This window comes from Galeopterus variegatus, unplaced genomic scaffold (genome assembly GCF_000696425.1).
Source record: "Galeopterus variegatus unplaced genomic scaffold, G_variegatus-3.0.2 Scaffold840, whole genome shotgun sequence".
Lineage (NCBI taxonomy): Eukaryota > Metazoa > Chordata > Mammalia > Dermoptera > Cynocephalidae > Galeopterus > Galeopterus variegatus.
In genome coordinates, this window is record NW_007726951.1 from 1 (window position 1) to 20,470 (window position 20,470).

Genomic DNA, 20,470 nt, shown 5'->3' on the forward strand with positions numbered 1-20,470 from the left:
CGGCCCAGCCCTCGCCTGCCGCAGCCTAGCGGAGCAGCCGCCGCGACCGGGCGCCCCCTGCGCCCCACTCGGCCTGGGGTGGTCTCCAGGGGCGCAGCGCTCCACGCGCCCGTCCGCGGGGCTGGACGCCCCAGGATCCAGGAGAGGAGGTGGGTGCTCAGGGGTTAGGACTGGGGGGCCGGGGCTCGGGAGGCTGTGATGGGCGCCGCTGACTCCTGACCCCGCGGCCCCTTTCCTTTCTGCAGCCCTTTGCACTTAAATGTCTGTTGAATTGAAAATAACTTCGTCGAGGTGTGACCACCTTCTCCAGCCCTGCGTGCCACCTTTAAAGGGTTAGATAAGGGGCAGGTTGGTGCCATCCGCCCCAGGACTCTGCAGAGCTGGCAAAAGGCCGAGTGGCCTTCGGACACCGAGCACCCTCTGATCCTCCAGGGGAAGCGTCGGGGACTACTTCCCCCACCTGTTTTTCTTTCTCCTTTTCTGGTGTGTTCTGTGAAGGGCGGCTGAGCTTCTCCCAGGGAAGGCACGTCTGCCGGTGCGACTTGCTTCGTGTTTGGGTCTCCTTAGGTGCGTCTTGCGGCTGAAGGTTGCTGCTTTCTGTAACATGTAACAGCTTGCTACAGATGAGTTCACTCAAAAATGAAAGCGCAGAAAGATAGGAAAGGAATGTGGGGAAACCAGCTTGTCTCATTTTGTCGTGAATTTCGTTGTAAGGGAATCGCCATCTATTGCCTAAATGAGAAGGGTTTTGATCTCCCAGGTTAGGAAAAGAAAAAACCTTATGTCTGATTGCCTGTGAAACAAGCAGGAAGGAGCCACCTTAAAAGAAAGGTTATTTTATGGGCAAAACATTTCAAATAACTAAACCTCAAATCCTAGCATCTTAGAAAGTGTAAGAATCTTGAAGTCAGACAGTTCAGTGCCAACTTATGAGTTTGACAATGAAGGGGTATCTTTACTGTCTCCTGGCTGGGAAAGATTCGTGTTATTAGAAACGCTTAGTAAAGGCTACTGAGAGTTTAGCTTATGTGATTTTAAGAGTTTTCTTTCATATTGCTGTTGCAACGTTATCAAGGACGTTTCCCAGCATAGTGGATGAGTCTGAAGTTAGAAAGACCTGGTAGGGCTTCACCGTCTAACTTGTTGTGTGACTTAGACAAGTAGCCTGATATCTCTTGAGCCTGAGTTTCTTCATTTCTAAAAGGGGTTGCTGAGAGGATGAAGGAGATTGCCTAACGACAGTAGTTATCACAGAGTATATCACCCAGTAAATGATACCTGAGGCTGATGACAGATGAGCAGATAGGGCCAAAATAATCATCACCTGGCACTGCCCACGCAAGGGGTCTCCACGCGGGTCTCTGCACTGAGAAGTATATACAGTGCATCATTGGGATCCTTCCAGTTGCAAAAACCTAAGGAGCTTCTGAACTGCTGAATTTGATTCCAGTATTTAAATCTGAAGAGGTTTGGCACAGATTTTGCTGTATTCAATTTAGTTATGTTGTGTATTTTGAGATTCCCTTATGCTTATAAACGTGCATTTTCAGATGAACACAAAACTGATATGACACTGCTTCTTTAATTATTGTTTATTCTTAAAATTAATTTTCCTAAGATGTCACCATAGTCCCTGGTTTAACATTGACTGGGTAGGGTGACAGGAAGAATTGAATCCTGGTGCTAATTTTTCAAGCAAGTGCAAGGGTAGACCAGCATCACCTGGAACTTGTTAGAAATGCAGGGTCTCCAGCCCACCTGCTGAATAGAATCTGCACCTTAAGATCCACAGGGGATTTCTATGAGCCCTCAGTTAGAGAAACCCTTTCTTAAGAATTTGAGTGTGTTGATGTTTCTCAAAAACAGGCCTTCTGAAAACATGGATTTCACATAAGCTGTCTTTACACCGTAAAGTGAAAAAGATTCATTATAACCATTTAAATAATTTTTAATAAAACGCCAGGAGTGGAAGTATCATTTCTTTCTGTTTAAAAGTAAGAGAGAGCCAACATCTCAAATTTTAAGTTCTGCCAATTTTGGATTCTTGTGTTCCTGTTACTCCCTGAAACATTTCAGTTTTGATACTGCTTAGCTTCTTTCTTTCTGGCTCCTCCAAGGAGGGGGAGACTATGGGTTTGAATTCCTTATCCCTATCTGTACTTTGAAGAGTGAGCATTTTATTTATGTCTGCCATTGATGTTTGGGAATCTTTTCCCGAAGGTGTACCTAAAAACTTAATTGATATTTATTAAAAACATTTATATATCAATTTTTATAGATATCAATATTTGTGGGAGGAAAGTAATACCTATGTATTAGAGATATTAGAGGTAGAGAAAGGTTTTAATGAATTCATTTTCAGAATCAACTTCATTGAGATGTAACTTGCATACAACAAAATGCTTTGAACTTTACCTTTAGAATCTGTGCATTTTATTGTATGCAAATTATACCTCAATAAAAGGATATCATGGAGGATCACCATGGTTTGTTGCCTATTGCTAGAACAGTTCAGAAAAGGTCAAGAAAAGTCAATAGAGAGGGAAAATGAAAATGGATGCATTGGGCAGACAAAAAAAATAAATAGGCAAGTCCTGGGGGAGTGGATGAATGGAAAGATAGAGTATGTAAATTTAGGTGGTTTGAGACCATTTTTACTATACCTATTGTCTTTAAAGTCAAGATGCTGAATTTAATATCTAGGGCACTGGGAACCCTGCAGAGTCTTTTAAGAGGAGGCTAAAATGAAAGATAAAAACAAGTTTTGCTCTACAAGGGCTACGGTCACGTTCCTGGCTCCATCTCTCACTCTGATCTATGTCTGCCTTTTATTCAGCAGACTTCTGCATTTGCCACAATGCTGGCATCTAGTGACTTTGCATCTGCTTCCTGGGAGCTCGTGGTCCGCGTTGACCATCCAAATGACGATGAGCAGAAAGATGTCACACTGAGAGTGTCCGGAGACCTGCATGTTGGGGGAGTGATGCTCAAGTTAGTAGAACAGATCAGTAAGTTTCTCTTTCCTTGTGCTTCCTCTGTATTTGAAACTGTCTCTATTGTATCGCCACTAAAAGGCTAAAGTTGTCAAAATCTAAGTAGTCTGATCATCCAGGTTTTTCTGATTATCCAGGTTTTTCCAAGGGAGCAAGTCCCCTCCCCCTCTCACCTTTCCCACAAAGAAGAGGAGAAATACAAGGGTACTTCACAAAGTTCATAGGAAGATTCATATTATCTTTTAATTCTATTTTTCCACAAACTTTGATGTACCCTTGTAGGGGGCTCTGCAAGAGCCTCAAAGTGAACTCAACCACCCTTGTAAAAACTTGGGTCTTTGATGGCAAACTAAAGTCCCCTAGTAGATATAATGCTATACTACCACAAGGGTGGGCCCCGTGTCACTGGTGACATCTAAAGTGACTTTAGGCAGCATGGCTATAGACTACTGTGTCAATTCTTTGTTAATACTTTATTGCTCGGTGATAAAGTCAGCTTGGTGCTAACGTGAATTTTAACCCTTATCAAAGTACATGCAGAAAAGTGCACTTATCTTAAGGGTATAATTCAATAAATTTTCTCAAAGTCATGTAACCACCATCCAGATCAAGAAATAGAACACTACCTATTCCCCCACCCAAGCTCCATACCTGACCCCTCCCAGTCACCACTCCACCGAGGTAATCCTAACACCACAAAAATAAGTATGCTTGCTTTTGAACTTTATATAAATGGAATTATATGGGATACACTCTTGTACATCTGCTTTTTTTCACTCAACATTATGTCTGTGAGATTCATCCAAATTGTTGCATATAGTTCTGGTTTCTTTATTTTTGTTGCTGTATAATATTCCATTGTATGAATATGCCACAATTTATTTGTCCATTTACCTCTTGATGCACATTTGGGTTGTTTCCATTTTCAGGTTCTTACAAATAGGGCTGCTGTAATACATGTCTTTTGGTGAGCATTTCTACTGGTTATATAGCTCAGAAAGGAAATGCTGAATCATAGGACTTTCCAAAATAGTGATACCAATTTATACTTCTACCAACAGCATTGAGAAAAAGGTTTTTTAATTTAGAAAGAGAAAGAAACCATTTAAAGACAAGTAAGTAAATAAAAATACTGGTGGCTCTTAATTTAGGAAAATAAAATATTGAATATTGTCTCCAACTTTGACAAAGGGAAAAGATTAAACTTTAATGCCAACAGTGAAGGAAAGAGTTTAAGTTGATGCTAACATTGAGAGGGAGAAAATATTCAACTCTGATTTCAATGTAGAAACTTTGGAAACTGGGAGTACAGCGATATTGACAAGAGCTGCACATTACTGAGAAGAGTGAAACGTCACTTTTACAGTACTTCTGTGTGGGCTTTCATTGGGGGCTGTTGATACTCCCTTGTGACCCAGTGGTGTAAGGATACATTTCTGTAAGAGAAATAATCTAGATTGAACAGTCAAATGCTTTTCGCCTTCCCAGAAAGGACAGTGGCACAGAGAGATTTTAGGGAGGAGAACTTTAGCATTCATCATGAACAAAAATTTTATGTTTCTGTTCTTTCCACAGTACTTAAATGTAAATGATTGTAAAGTTCAGGCAGTATTTTCTCCCTGACCTGCCTTGGAGACTTTAGAGAGAAGCCAAGGATTGGTGAGACTTCAACTGTAAAAGGAGAAGGGAAGAGGAAGATCAGTTGTTTGTTTCAGTTTTTGCACATGATGAAATGGACTCTGGAGTGCCTGGTCTCTCTCCATGCTCTGCTGTCTCTCATTTTATTTAATTGTGTTTTCCATTTTTGCAGACATAGCCCAAGACTGGTCAGACTTTGCTCTTTGGTGGGAACAGAAGCATTGCTGGCTTCTGAAAACCCACTGGACCCTGGACAAATGTGGAGTCCAGGCAGATGCAAAGCTGCTCTTCACCCCGCAGCATAAAATGCTTCGCCTTCGCCTGCCGAATGCGAAGATGGTGAGATTGCGAGTGAGCTTCTCGGCTGTGGTTTTTAAAGCTGTCAGTGATATCTGCAAAACCCTGAGTGAGTACCCTGGAGGGGCCCCTGTGCCTTTTAGACTCTTAGCAAAGGAAGACAAGAAAATCATAGCTGCTTCTGCCTATCGCAAATGGTTGGCTAGAGAACACTCTCTTACTAGGAAGCACGCCTTCCAGCCCAGTTCTGCAGCATTTAAGTAGAGTTAAACGAAATAGGATATTATTGGTGTAAATCAAATTCATTTCCACAAAAGAGATTTGTAAATAGAAGAGACAAACCATTAAGATTACCCCTGAAATTCATTTCTCCAAGCTATACTCACATCTTATTATATTTAAGACAAACATAAAAGAGTTCCATTCAGTCTTTCATCACTGTAGAGCTGATGCATCCTACTGTTTTAGAGAAAATAGTGTTGCAGGGTCTTAATTGCTTCATTAACACCTAGCTCCAGTGCATAGCTCTGTCCACAGAAATCACTGGTGGAGGTTTTTTTAAGAAAAAAGGTATACTTACTTCTGAATTGAATCCTAATTCTTTATCAAATGGTCTCCCGTAAGTTTAACAATCATAGGGACAACACCACCCAAACTATTTCTTCTTTATAGGACTCCATAAAGGGAGGGAAACTTGCACCCTGCAGGTGTTCTTATTTTATGTTTTTTGAAGATGTATAGGTATGTTCTTTGGTTCCAAGGCCAAAAGTCAGCATTCGAGCACAGAATAGATAATACATCAGTGAGTGATCTGTCTAACCCATTGAACTATATACCGCTTCATTCATTCATTCAATAAATATGAGCACCTACTATGTGCCAGGCATCGTCGGGAGTGTTAGGAATACATTAGCGATAAAGATAGATAAAATCCCTGCCCTCCTGGAGTTTTCATTCTAGCAGGCAGAGACAAATAATAACCAATAAATGTAATAAATAAGAAAAGAATATAGGGTGTTAAAAGGGGATAGGTGGTAGGGAAAAAGTGCCAACAGGATTGGGAATGCCAGTGCTGGGCAGTGGAGGCCAGTATGGTGTGAAATAGGGTGAAGCCAGAAACCGCTTCCTGAGTACCTCTGTGCTCCGACCTCCTAGCGCGGTGCCTGGCTCACAGCTGCTCAGTAACTGTTTGTTGAGTGAACAAATGAGAGGAACCTTCCATTACAGAACATGAGTCCCCATAGTGTCCCTGGTGCATGGTTGGCAAATGGCCAACTGGAGGACACCTCGTTTTCAGTAATATTCTAATGAAGATTTGAAAACAAAGTAAATGGTTAAATAAAATAGTCTATTCCACACACCACATATCAAAACTAAGGCCAAAAACTTGAGGTTTCAAAATAAACAGAAGCAGTCAGATGTTCTCTTTTCCTGATTATATTTGTGGTAGTTTTTAGGGCTCAACTTGGCATTTCTAATCATTGTTCTTTGTATCTGATCCATTGAAGCTAAATCACATTTAGCAGTATAATAGTTTTTCCTTTGAAGAACAGAAAAGACACAAATTTTGGGCTGGTGATACAGGCTCTGTTGTTTTATTTTTAATGCTTTCACTGAAATTTTTGGTTCATCACCAGGCTTGTGTATAAATTATGCATTTGGAATGGTCACAGGTGTGTGTTGCAACCTGACAATCAAACGTCCTCTGCTGACTGGGGAGTCGAGCTGAATGGCTGGCCCCAGTCTGGGCACTAAGCAGTGTGTGAACTGAGGAGATCAGAGGACCTGATGGGATCAGTGCATTCACCTCCATTAAAGCTGCCAGAGACTCAAAACACCCACATTCCTGGGCCTTTACCTGGGATTATAGTCATTCAGTGTGGTTAATGGTTATCAGCAGTTCAGACCAGGAATTATAAATATTCAAGTACAAATGGGGGGTAATGCCAGAAAACACTGGGTCATGGTAGAGAAGTGAGACTGGGAAGAGAAGGCCACCAATAAGAGTGTGTCACCAGCCAAGTCACGCTTCAGCAGCTGGGGAATTCTGGGAGACAGTGTAGATGCTCCTCAGGGCTGTTCTATCCAAGAGGCAAGGGTGTTTCATCACCATGCCTGTCAGTCACCAAGGGCTACTCTCGGGGAGCATTAATTCCCTGAACCTGTGGGCTGTTGTGTGTGTGGCCAGTGCAGACCCTGGCCAGCCTCCAGAGCAAGCCCTCCAGCAGAGACGCATGTTCTAGATGCATCTAGATTAGAAGACAAGTCAGTGAGCACTGAAATGGTGAGAGCCACGGAGGGACGGGCAGGGCATCCGCTGCCCAGATGAAATGGGCTGCTGGGCAGAGTGTCCTGGAAAGCCTTTCAGGGTCTGTGGTCCAGAAAGAAAAAAGGAGGCGGGGCCCTTGACTGTTTCAAAAAACAAAAAAAAGAAAAAGGAAGGGCGGGAAGAAAGAGAGAAAAGGGTTGGTGGTAAATAGATACAGGAAGAGCAACATGCTAGCAGTTGTTGAACCTGGGTGGTGAGCACACGAACGCGGCACTGTACTGTCCCCTTTGCTTTGCATATGTTTGAAATATCTTCATAGTAAGTGCTTTTAAAAACTAGATATTTTACTAGACTGAATCTCCCTCCACTATTTTCCCCCCACCCACTTTGGGGTTTCTGTTCCCTTTCTATTTCTTCAAAAGGGAGTGCAGTTTAGTTCCATTTACTTTTCCAGAATTTCCCAAGGAGCTATTTCACGTGCACAAAAGAATGCTGAGTCTTAGGAGGAATTTTCTTGTTACTTTTCTTTTTTAACCTCTTGTGTTACTTTTAATTTTATTTTTAGATATTAGAAGATCAGAAGAGCTTTCCTTGTTAAAGCCTTCTAGTGATTTTTTTAAGAAGAAGAAGAAAAAAGACAAAAATAATAAGGAACCCATAATTGAAGATATTCTAAACCTGGAAAGTTCTCCAACGATTTCAGGTTCACCAGGTAAGATTTGGGACAGGCATTTTGTTGTTTTAATCTGTGACTGTAGAGTAAAACCCAAGAGGAAAATATACCTCCCTCTCCCCACTCTTCAAAAAAAGGAGGAATAAAGTTGCAGGATTGATGGGATACGCGAAGGATATCCCGTTAAGATTAGAATTACCAGAAATTTATTTCAGACCTTTTTTCCAACAGATAAGCTTAATTACTTATTTTAATTGTATATCATATGTTGCTGATGAATGAATATTTTAGTACAGCTGGCCATGAATTTGGGATACAAGAGTAATATTTGGAATGGAGTTAAGTTGAATCACTCAAATATACTTCCCTTTTCCTGATTCTATCTTTGATTCTTTCCTGAATTCAATTTTTCATTCAGGGCATGTAAGGGGAGGAAAGATAAAAATTCTGGAGAGGAATCATCCCTTTCTTTTTATACCAAAATAATCAAATCTCTAGCTTGCTTGTAGCATCAAGGGCTTTCTTGCATAGTACGTTCCAGTGCAAAGAACAAAAGGGGTATTTGTACTTTATGCAAATTAGAGCCAGATTATCCATCTGTTGGATTCTTAAAATCGGCAAGTGCTGCTTTTTGTTTAAGGGACTGTCTGAAACATACTGTGTATGTGCATTCTGTGAGGTCTCCGGTTGTCTGATAGTGCCAAGACTCCTGCTCAAATGGGGGAACTATGAGTCATTAGAAAAGAAGTGGTCCCCAACATTTGTCTGTGTCAGCTTTTGGAAGCTTTTACATCTTTGAGTTCCCAGGCTTTCTAGGAATATATGGACAACTGTTTGAATGAATATACAGGAAAATGTTTCATCTGTGTATAACTAATCTCCCTACCAGTTATGACTCGTGATTATTTTTAAGGGTACAAACATTTAAAATAAAAATTCATTTCAGTATATGTAATGTTAGCACTTGTTTTTCTAAAGAGTCCTACCCCTGAATCTCATACCACAGCGTGTGCTCCCTTGCCTTGCAGTAAGTCCTGGCTTATACAGTAAAACCATGACTCCTACCTATGACCCCATCAACGGAACACCAGCGTCATCCACCATGACTTGGTTCACTGACAGCCCTTTGACCGAACAGAACTGCAGCATCCTCGCCTTCAGCCAACCCTGCCAGTCACCAGAAGCACTTGCTGAGATGTTCCAGCCTCGTTCTCTGGTTGACAAAGCCAAGCTTAATGCAGGGTAAGCACAGGGCTGCATTTTGCATCTCTCTGAGATGGTATTGACATAGTAAGAGAGATGTCACAGAGATGGGGTGAAATGTTTAATTTTTAAGTTAGTAGACCTGGAATTGTACTTTATTTGCAAAAGTCAGGGCTGATTTTAGCAACAAAAGGGGAAAATGCAGACTTTGGTCATTTCAGTACATTTAAAGTGTGACAAAATTTACGTGTTTGGGTAACTCAGTGGATTGCCATATGTGAATACTAATCCTTTGCTGTTAGAGGTGTACAAAGTATGTTTTATGGAATGGAGAGCAGTTTATGAGTGTGTTGGTTCCCTTGATCAGAGGGGGAGATACCTACCTTTAAGACCCAACCACATGCTGTCCCCTTCTCAAGTATCATCCACCGTTCAAGATCGGTCACTTGCCTGTGGTTCCGGTCTAACACTTTGTTTGCTCACGTCACATTTGTTTCTTTATTTTGAGGCTTGGTCTCCCCCACTGGACTGTCAACTCCATTAGGTTATCCTTGTTCCCCCACAGGGCCTAATAATAATGGAAGTTCGTTTTGTTATTAACTTTTAATCTCCACCCCTTGCCATTACCCAGCTTTTATTTTTCAACTCTAGGACTGTACTATCCAATTTCCTAGTTCAGGAATTGCAAGCCACATGCGGATATTTAAATTTAAATTTGAATTAATTAAAATGTGGCACTAATGACATTTAAATATTCAACAGCCATATGTGGCTAGATGCTAACATACTGGACAACACAGATGAATATTTCCTACATTGCAGAAAGTTCTAGACAATAAGGTAGAGCTGGGTTTGGGATGAGCCACCTGGTGCAGTGGAGAGGCTGTGTGGACAGTCAGAACTACAGATTCTCATGCCAGCTCCACCTTGAAAGGATCATCTAGTGTTGCCGAGACTCCGCTTTCTCATCCATATGACTGAGATAATAAGAACTGCCCTGGCTTTTTCACTGGGTTACTTTAAATTGTCAATGAGAAAAAAAAAATATATATATATATATGCATATATAAAGCACTTTGAAAACTATGAGATAGAATGCAAATATGAACTAACATGATGTGCTTAGTGGTTTTTTGTTATATTACTTACTCTGACTTTGTTCAAGAATATATGTATATGTGATATATAACATAATATAATGGGTATCTATGGAAAATTGATTGACTTAAAACTCATCCTGTTGTTGTCTAGTTGGCTGGACTCCTCGCGCTCCCTTATGGAACAAGGCATCCAGGAGGATGAGCAGTTGCTGTTACGATTTAAATACTACACTTTCTTTGACTTGAATCCTAAAGTAAGAACTTTTTTCTCTTCTCTCTCTCATTTTCTGTCTTGTAATGTGAATGCGTGGAAGTCTCAAATTGAGCCATTTGGTTATCCAAATCGGGATTAATTGCTTAGTGATCTTCTGTTTCACTCTGCAGGGTTAGACTGACACACGCACACTGGTCTCTGAATTTTCACTGTTTGGTTTCTAGTGAGCATGGCAGGTTGTCCCTGAGTTAACAGGAGTCACTAGCGGTCTTTGTGTCCAGCACACTGTACACTGCCCCTCTCCATTTGCAGGAATGAACAAGAGAGCATGGTGCACAGGACCGGAGTCCTGGGTGCTTGGGAAGGAAAGGATCTGTTGAGGGCCAGGGTTAAGGGCAGGTTACCATGAACAAGCCAGAACCATACAATGGTGCACACAGACTCTCCCCTGCAGTGCTTAAGAAGTCTTTGGAAATGAGAAAAAGGGATCATATCTGTGTAAGTAAGACCCCAGCCGGTCACCAGCTCCATTTTCAGTGCACATCTTCCACATGAAGTTTATTCAGACAACTAATGAGGGATGGGATAAGTCCCTTGAATTTCTGCCCTCTCCTTGCTCCTGGCTGGCTCATATGTGGAGCTGTGAATCAGCAGGTAAATGGCCCAGAGCAGAAAATGTAAACTGGATGACATCACTGCATTGTTTCCCTTCCAGTTTCAGTCGCCTTTTTCCATTTACTGCTGGGCTCGTGTTCAAGGCACTTGCCTGGTCAGCCTTTCCGAACAGCCCTTTTCTCATCTGCAGCAGTGTTTCTGCTTCTCCTGGCACTCTCTTCTCCATGGTCCTGATTTTAAGTCTGGTCTTCACAGGCCCACCTGGGCTCCTGCCTCCCTCGCTGGTGTCTCCTTCAGCATAAAGCTTATTCCTCGTCGTCCTGCTCAATCCTTAGTTTAGACCCAAGTTGAAGCTCACAGGCCTCGCTTGTGCCTGGATTGTGTTAACTCCCAGGGAATCATGGCAAAAAGACAAATTTCAGCTCTTCTTTGATAAAACCTTCAAAAGAAATTACTGCCTTTCCTAAACAATTGGTTTGATTTTTTTTTTAATGGCACTGTGAATTATGCAACTGTCCAGGTTTTCTTTTTTGCATTGTCTGCTGGTTTCATTTTCTGTGGTTTCACTTTTAAGTCTCATTCCTGATTCAACTGCAGTCTTTCCTTGCTAAATTCTCAGTTAATTTAAGCTATCATATATACTGTCTATTCTAATAAGATACCTAAAAATTTTTTCTTACACTAGATAATACATAATAAAATAAAGTATACCCACGCTTTTTCTAATTACTAGCTCAGTAATTTAGTCCCATCTTGTCTATTTAATCTCATGCCCTGTCTATTATTTACTGAGCAAGTACTATATGACAAGAACTAAGTCAGATACTGAGAACCCAAAATTATCAAAGATTCGAATAAGGTTTTCAAATTAATAAAATAAAATAAATAGGATTACAAAATGAAAGTTATATTGAACTATAGGAACCAAAATCTTTTTCAAAATGGATATAGTGATACGTGTGTTTCTTAATGAATAGGATAAATAATATCTAGTGGCAAGTCTCATAACTACCATAATTTCAAAGTACTGATATATGTGAGCACTATTTGAAGACAGAAGCAACAACTGTGAAACGGTAGGGAAAACTCTGTGATTCTGGTGGTCACAAAGTCACAAATACTCAGTAATACATGGTTTATTGTCTATGTTCATGATGGAAAGAAATGTTCAATTTCCATTAGAAGTTTGTTGAAATGGGAATGTAGTTTTTTCTCATCCAAGCTGACGGACCACCTGAATTCAGACTCCCAAGTCCAAGAACCCCAGATTCAGAACCCCTGTACTGAAACCAACTTCAAATATTATTTTCCTTCCAGAAAGGAGCTTTTCTATACTCTTGGTCACATTGGCCTTTCCCTTCTCTGAGCCACACTGAGTACTGTACAATCTCAGGCCTCCCAGCTCTGATCATACCACATTTGTGGATTATTTTCTACAAAGAGACTGCAACGTCAGAGACAGGGACCACATCTGACACTTCCTTTGCCCTTCACCCCCATGTGCTGCAAGGATGCTGAGAGTCACCCTTTCCCAGTTATCACCTGATCAGTGACAGGATCACCTGGCCCTTGGGGACCCTCTCAGCAATATACTTGCCAAGCATTCCCCATTAAATCCCCTGCTTGTAGGTCAAAGTACAAATTAATCTAGCCTCTATGGAAGGTAATTTGGCAATAGCTATCAGAATTACAATTCTATATAGCTTTGACCTGCTGAATCTACTCCTAGGTATTTATACTACAGTTATACTCACACATGTGAATTGACATGTATGTTCACAAGGACGGTTATTAATACATTATCTGTTTTAGGAAAAGATTGGAAATCACCTAAATGTCTATAGGGAACTGGTTAAATACATTACGATACATATATACCACATTGTTGTTAAAAGAATGAATCAGTTCTCTTTTGATTTGGAACATACTCAAGGTATATTATTGAATGAAAAGAGCAAGATGCAGGGCCGAGCCCATGGCGCACTCAGGAGAGTGCGGCGCTGGGAGCACAGTAACGCTCCTGCCACGGGTTTGGATCCTATATAGGGATGGCCGGTGCGCTCACAGCGCTCACTGGCTGAGTGCGGTGCAGCCAGTCTCAAAAAGGACAAAAAAAAAAACAAGATGCAAACAGTCCATAGAGAACCTGCCGTGGGCGAGGAACAAGGAAATGAGGGAGGCTAACTTTTTATTGTGTACCCTTTAGTCTCTTGAATTCATTCAAAATGAATCCATTAATTGTATATTTTTTTGCCTTTTAAAATATGTTCAAATGTGTGAATTAAAAAAAAAAAAATCGAGGGTCTGGCCAGTTAGCTCAGTTAGTTAGAGCGTGGTGCTGATAACACCAAGATCATTGTACCGGCCAGTTGCCAAAAATAAACAAGTAAATTTTAAAAATAAATAAAATTAAAAAAAAAACTTTTTATAACCCTGACAGTTCATGATATTTTAATGTTCAGATAAAAAGGCATATCAGTTTTAATAAGAGGCCTGGAGGATACCAAATGCTGCTACCCAGCTAATAGGGAGTCTTAAGTGATTAGATCTAAATAGTAACCCGTTCTTGAGAGCGTGGAAAATATGATGAGTAGGTTTTGTTAGTTATTTGTGTTGTTGGTGGAGGGAAGAGCGTTTACTGAACTAACTAGACAGGAAGAAACAGGGATTTGAGGAGTGAAAGTGGCAGGATCCATGTGCTTCTGGCTTGGGGTTTCTATTTTCAGTTAACCAGGAGACAAAGGAAATCTAGGACTAAGGAGAGGGCATGAGCAGCCAGTGCCCAGCAAGGGTAAAGTGTGTTCCTCAGTCACTGGAGAACCCACTAGAAGAGTTCTCAGAGATAAGGCAACCTGTAGGATGCCTGTTAAGTATCTTCGAAAGAGCCCGCCACCTCATGGCGCTGCAGCCCCGTGGTGGGAATGGGAGCCTCCCCAGAGGAGACTCTAAAGCTTTGCTGGACACAGGAGAGAAATCCCGTGTGACTCGGTGAAGGACAGGGCTCATCCTGCATCAAGTTGTGACATCTTATTCTAGATCCTGTTTTTTTCTTCATGTTAATTTGTAAGTGTGGATAACTTTTATTTAAATAATAGTCTTTCAAAGAGTTGTTTTGTTTAGCTGGCGGAGTGGAGGGTGTGTAAGGATGTTCAGGTGTGGAAGCTTTTACTACATTTTTTTTTAATTTATTAACTGCATTGGAGAGAAGTGTTATTGAGGGACTCAATTTATTCCTACTGGAACTTCTACAGCATGTGGATTGTAAACACTGGGACAGTGGCTGACAGAAAGACAGACAGATATTACAGTTTGCTAATCCAATTCAAATTTCAGTGGCTGCACATACTACTTAGATTTTGGCTGTAAACTGTGAATTAAAGCAGGGGTCTTTTGGAGGGGTTGGCTGCATGGGTTTTTTGGTGTGCATTGTGTGTGGGGTTTTTAGTTGTCATGTTTTGATTGCACTTATAATTTACATACCATGTGTAAGTGTACGATACAATGATTTTTAATGAAGTTATACAGGCATGCAGCCATCACCACAATCCAGTTTTAAAACACTTCCATAGTCCAAAAAGTTTCCTCAAACCCATTTTTGCCCCAAGCCCCAGCCCCAGCCCTAGACAACCACTGATCTGCTTTCTGCCTGAGTTTTGCCTTTTCTCAAGATTTCATGTAGGTGGCCTCAAACAGTATATATTCTTTTGCGTGTGGATTCTTTCATCAGGCAAAGTGTTTGAGGTGTATGTGTTGTTGCCTGTATTAGCAGTTCATTCCTTTTTATTGCCGAGTGGTGCCCCATCCTGTGGCTGTACCACATTTGGTTCCATTCACCAGCTGAGGGACATTGGATTCTTTTCAGTTTGGGGCTATTATGAATAATGCTGCTGTAAATATTCTCTTGTGTGTTTTGTTTTCCTTTGCTTCTGGAAGATTCTGAGCCAGTTCCTGAGGTGTTCTGTGACACCTGGCAAAGTTCATAAAACAAAGACAGGATTCTTATTCTTCCAGTCTCCTGAACACTGCGCACCTGTCCCTATGTTTGTCTGCCTTTCCCAGCAACTTTAGAAAGGTCAAGAAGGAGCTGCCCGTGTAGCCGGCCACGTTTCCCATTTACCTGAGAGCAACACTGTTGGTTTTGGCTTACTTCAAGTTTTTGCATTCCCTATCACCTTTTTTCTAAGTATGCATAGGTTAATGCAAGAGGAAAAATAAACTAATGTTAATCAACTCATGATAAATCTGCTTAAGTACTATGAGTATTTTTCTATTCTTCCTCCATGTTTTCTTCAACATTTTTATTTTTTGCAAAGGATGTAGTAAAATGTATACTCAAAGTAAAAAAAAATATCTAACACAGGAGTACAGAGTTCTTTTTTTTTTTCCTTTTTGTCTTTTTTCGTGACCCGCAACGGATCGCAACCCTCGGTGTTGCGCCCGCACCTCGCTCAGCCAGTGAGCCGCCGGTCTGTATGTGGGATCCGAACCCTCGGTGGGAACGCCGCTGCGCTCCCAAGCAGCGCACTGTAGCAGTGCGCCACCGGGCCGGCCCAAGGAGTACAGAGTTCTACAAGATGAAAAGGGCTCTGGAGATGGATGGTGGTGACGGTTGCACAACAACGTGACAGTACTTAATGGCACTGAGCTTTGCACTTAAAAATAGTTAAAATGGTAAATTTTACATGATATGTATTTTACCGCAATTAAAATTAATTTTTAAAAAATCAAACATAATAAAAGAATTACTTAGAGTAAAATAAAAACTCGTCCTTTACCATGGCCTTTCTCCTAAGAGGCAGACACAGTGAACAGCTGCACGACCAATCATTTTTGTAGTCTTTTCACGTGTATTTACAAATGTTTTATAAACTGATTTTCAGAACCTTGTATTCCCTATATAGACAGGATCATTTATTTGCTCCATAACTTCCCTCTTTTTACCTAATAATATAACATGGCCATCTTTTCATGTCAGTATATGGAAGTCTGACACTTTTTTTAACCATTGCAAAATAAACTAGGATTTAGCCTTTCCTTTAATTACAAGGACTCAAATGTGGTGAACATTTTTATAAAAATGTCTTTGATGAGTGCTTGCCCTAGATGTGCTCATCACAGGACAATAGGATCCTGAAAGATACTGCCCAGTTGCCTTCCTAAAAACTGTGTCTGTGAAAGTGCAAATTTTCCCATGTTTTTACCAACACCAGATGTTATCAGTACTCATAAATTGGGCAAATCTGATAAGAGAAATAGAAATTATGTCATCTTGTTTTAATTTGAATTCTCTAATTATTAGTGAGGTTGAACATCTTTTTCAATGTTTATATGACCATTCTGGTTTCTTCTGTGAATTGCCTGTTTATGTTTGCCCCAAAATCCTATTGAATTATTTGTTTTTTTCATATTGACTTATAGGAACACTTTGCAAATGATGGATATTATCTTTTATATTCACTGCAAATAATTTCTTGCAAACTGTACCTTGTCTTGTAAATTTATAATATTTAGGGTGTTTTTCACCCTAAAGGTTTAGGTTGTCAAGTCAGTCTTAGGCATTATAACTTTTAGGCTTCCTGTCTTGCTTACAAAGTCCTTCCCCCTTTAAAGATTGCAGAAAGTAAGCTGGCCAGTTAGCTCAGTTGGGTAGAGCATGGTGCTGATAATACCAAGGTACAGGATTTGATCCTTGTACTGGCCAGCAAAAAAAAAAAAAAGATCACAGAAAGTAGTTTTTCTTGTGTTTCCTTCTGATAATAGTTTTGGTTTATATTGTCTAGATTTTTTATAACAGCTTTTTGAGATATAACTCACATACCATACATTTCATCCATTTAAATTTAATATGTACAATTCAATGGTTTTAGTATATTCCCAGAGTTGTGCAACCATCACTACTATCTAATTTCAGAACATTTTCATTACCCCAATAGGAAACCATACACATTTCCCTTCAACTCCCCGAGCCCTAGGCAACCATCAGTCTGTTTTCTGTCTATGTATTTCCCTATTCCGGACATTTCCTATGAATGGAATTATATGACATATGGTACTTTATGACTACTTTGTTTCACTTAGCATAATATTTCCAAAGTTCATACTGTAGCATGTGTCAATATTTCATTTCTTTTTATTGCTAAATAATATTCCATGTTATATATATATAAATATATAAATATAGATTATATATACTATATCTATTCATTTGTCAGTCAGTGGGCATTTGGATTGTTTCCACTTTTTGGCTATTATTGATAATGCTGCTGTGAACATTCATGTACAAGTTTGGAGGGGTTGACTTTTTATTGTGCCATTTTAACCATTTTTAGGTGTACAATTCAGTGCCATTAAATACATGCACAATGTTGTACAACTGTTACCACTATCCATTTTCAGAACTTGTTCATCATCCCAAAGAGAAATTCTGTACCCATTAAACAATAATTCCCTATCCCCTCATAATCTCTGTTCTACTTTCTGTCTCTATGAATTTGCCTATCCTAGGTGGCTCATGTAAGTGAAATCATACAATATTTGTCCTTTTGTGTCTCGCTTATTTCACTTAGTGTAATGCGTTCAAGATTCATCCATGTTGCATCATGTATCAGAATTTCATTCCTTTTTAAGGCTGAGTAGTATTCCATTGTATGTATGTGCTACATTTTGTTTGTTCATTCATCTGCTGATGGACCTTGGGGTTGTTTCTACCTTTTGGGCATCATGAGTATGCTGCTATGAACATTGGTTTACAAGTGTCTGAGTCCCTGCTTTCCATTTGTTTGGATCTATACTAGGAGTGGAATTGCTGGATCATATGCTATGTTTGAGTCTCACTGCCAGACTGTATCCTACAGAGGCTGTACCATTTTATATCCAGCAGTGCACAAATGTTCGAATTTCTCCACTTCCTAGCCATGCTAGTTATCTGTCTTTTAGATTAGAGCCATCCTTGTAGGTGTGAAGTAGTATCTCATGTGGTTTTGTGCATTTAAATTCTTTAATTCATCTGTAGTTAATATTTTTGGATTGTGTCATCGTTTTCGTTTTGGGTTCTTGTTCCTCAAATGGCTAGGCATTTTCAACACTGTTTATGGTATTAATATTCTCTTCCCCTACTGACATAAAATGCCATTTTTATTTTATATTAAACTTATATACATACATAGGTCTGTTTCTAGATATTGCTTTATTGGTACTTTATTGATCACTATACCAATACTACACCATTTTAATTACTGCAGCTTTATGATATGTTTTAAAGTCTGAGAGGACAAGTGACTCCCCCAACATGGTTCTTTTTTCCTCAAAATTTCCTTTGTCATAATTGAACATTGTGCCTTCCAGACTAATTTAAGAATTGGCTTGTATAAATTTCTATTAAAAAATACTTGTCAGATTCTGCTTGGGAGTACACTGAGTTTGCAGATTGGTTTGGGGGTCCCTTCTCCTTTACACTGTTTATCATGAAACCATTTTCACTGTGTGTTTTTACTACCAGTAAAAGTGTGATTTAAAAAAAAAGAGGGAAAATAATGGAGTCTAAGATGGGTTCATTTACCCCTTTGAAGAAGCTCTAGAGGGCTGGCCAGTTGATTAGAGCCTATGGTGTTTGTAGTAACACTATGGCCAAGGGTTCGGCTCTCCATACAGGCCAGCTGCAAAAAAAAAAAAAAAAGGTCTAGAAAATATTTGGGGAAAGAAAGTCCTGAATTCAGTAGTAAAATGAGCCGTGGGAAGGGAATGGTGTCCTTTTCAGTTACCTGAGCTAAAGGGTATCGCACCTGATCAACAGGGGAATGGCCTCAATTATTCCAGAATTTTTGTATTGTGGAATATAAGTATAACCCCCTACTCCTTACTCTGTCCTTCAATAGTGCCCTGATATACACATGTACACTCCCAAATGCTTCTGACAAATTCTATTTATTCCTCAATTCCACATTTAAAAATAATTGCATCTGGGAAGTATTCCCTGATCCCATATATAGACTAGATACAGTTTTTATGTACTTTGAAATCTCCTTATATTTCCCCGATCATCATGATTTTCACCTTGGGATTTCAATTCTACCTGCATTCCTCCCCTCTTGGTTGCACAATGTAAGCACACGGATTAGCACATTGTAGGTAGCCAATAATTGGCAGATGAGTTAAATTGATTAGTAGTCATGAACTTATTCTTAAATTATTGAGTTGTATTTTAAATCAGATTGTTTAAAAAGAGTGTGCTGGCTCATGTTATGTCAAATTGGCTAAGGCTGGTTGCTGTTTTCCAGAATCATTTTCTCTATGCACTTCTGAGTAAGAGTTAGCTAAAAGTACATGTGATTTGACGTAATAACTTCGTATAGCATACATTATACGAAGTTATACGACTTTGAAGAAAAAGCTGAAAATTAAGGGAGTGAACTTTAATTTAAAATGCTCCTCACAGTGCACACATGTGCACATCCTATGAAAGGCATCCGTCCTGCCACTCTTAGCTCTTCTCTGCTACAAGCAAGGTCAGTGATGGGCAAGAAGCAAGTCTGAACATGACTAACCATAAATCTCAGAATGATTCAGATTAAAGGGTCATTTTCTCTGCGTAGGAGAGAGATCTCCTTTCAGGAGATGTTCAGTATTTCAAGGCAATCGTCTTCAAAGAAGAAATGGCTAATGGGCACATTTGTGTGTCATATTTCTAAAACCTCTGTTTTCCTTTTAGTATCACATTAGCAAACTGTCATCGTCCGCTGAGATACAGGATTTTACAAATGAGTCTGAGGTTGATGAAGTAGAAGCAGCACTTTCTAATTTGGAAGTGACCCTAGAAGGTGGAAAAGCAGACGATATTTTGGTATGAACTTTTCTGGTAACTCAGAATTGTGGCTTTGTTCTAACTGATTGACAAATTCAGATGAACTTTTTTTTAGTAGAAATGAAAGGATATTTTATCTGATTTAAAAAAATATATATATATGTGTGTGTGTGTGTGTGTGTATATGTATGCTCATCACCCGACAAGCTTCAACTTAGCAAGAACTGACTAGCTTTTCTCAGGTTAGCTTTATAAAGGACTATAAAATATTGTCATTACTACTAATGACAATATTTTTGTATTGTGTTTCTTCCTAGGGATAAGTTGGCATGGGATGAGGGAAAAACTGCCAAGGGCTCGACTTCACTAGCAAGGAACATGGTCCCTTAACTTAAGTCTAGAAAGAGCTGCCCTGACTCTTACATGGGGCTGCTATGAGAACAAAGAAAACGCTTTACAGATATATAAAGTCTTATTATCTATTTACTTTCTCATACATTGCAACTGGGCAATGTATAGATAGAAGTAAGGGCCTTTTTCTGAATCATTGTAAAACATTCCCAAACCCTTTGGACTTTAGGAAATAAACAAACAAAAATTTTTCAGTGAAACATAAAGAAATAAAACTGTTTTATCATCTCTTCCTCCTTTTCCATGAAATGTGGCTG

At 39.8% G+C, this 20,470-nt stretch overlaps 1 protein-coding gene across 1 annotated transcript in view; it reads left to right on the forward strand.

Annotated features, from left to right (window-relative positions):
* Window positions 1-120: 120 nt before the first annotated feature.
* The window catches only part of FERMT1 (fermitin family member 1), a 38,510-nt gene continuing 18,160 nt past the window's right edge, over window positions 121-20,470 (forward strand). The window contains exons 1-7 of the mRNA XM_008572826.1: window positions 121-149; window positions 2,840-3,008; window positions 4,804-5,037; window positions 7,763-7,909; window positions 8,899-9,112; window positions 10,325-10,427; window positions 19,710-19,841. Of these exons, the coding sequence (XP_008571048.1) occupies window positions 2,858-3,008; window positions 4,804-5,037; window positions 7,763-7,909; window positions 8,899-9,112; window positions 10,325-10,427; window positions 19,710-19,841 (981 nt within the window). The 5' untranslated portion in view covers window positions 121-149; window positions 2,840-2,857. The remainder of the gene's footprint in view (window positions 150-2,839; window positions 3,009-4,803; window positions 5,038-7,762; window positions 7,910-8,898; window positions 9,113-10,324; window positions 10,428-19,709; window positions 19,842-20,470) is intronic.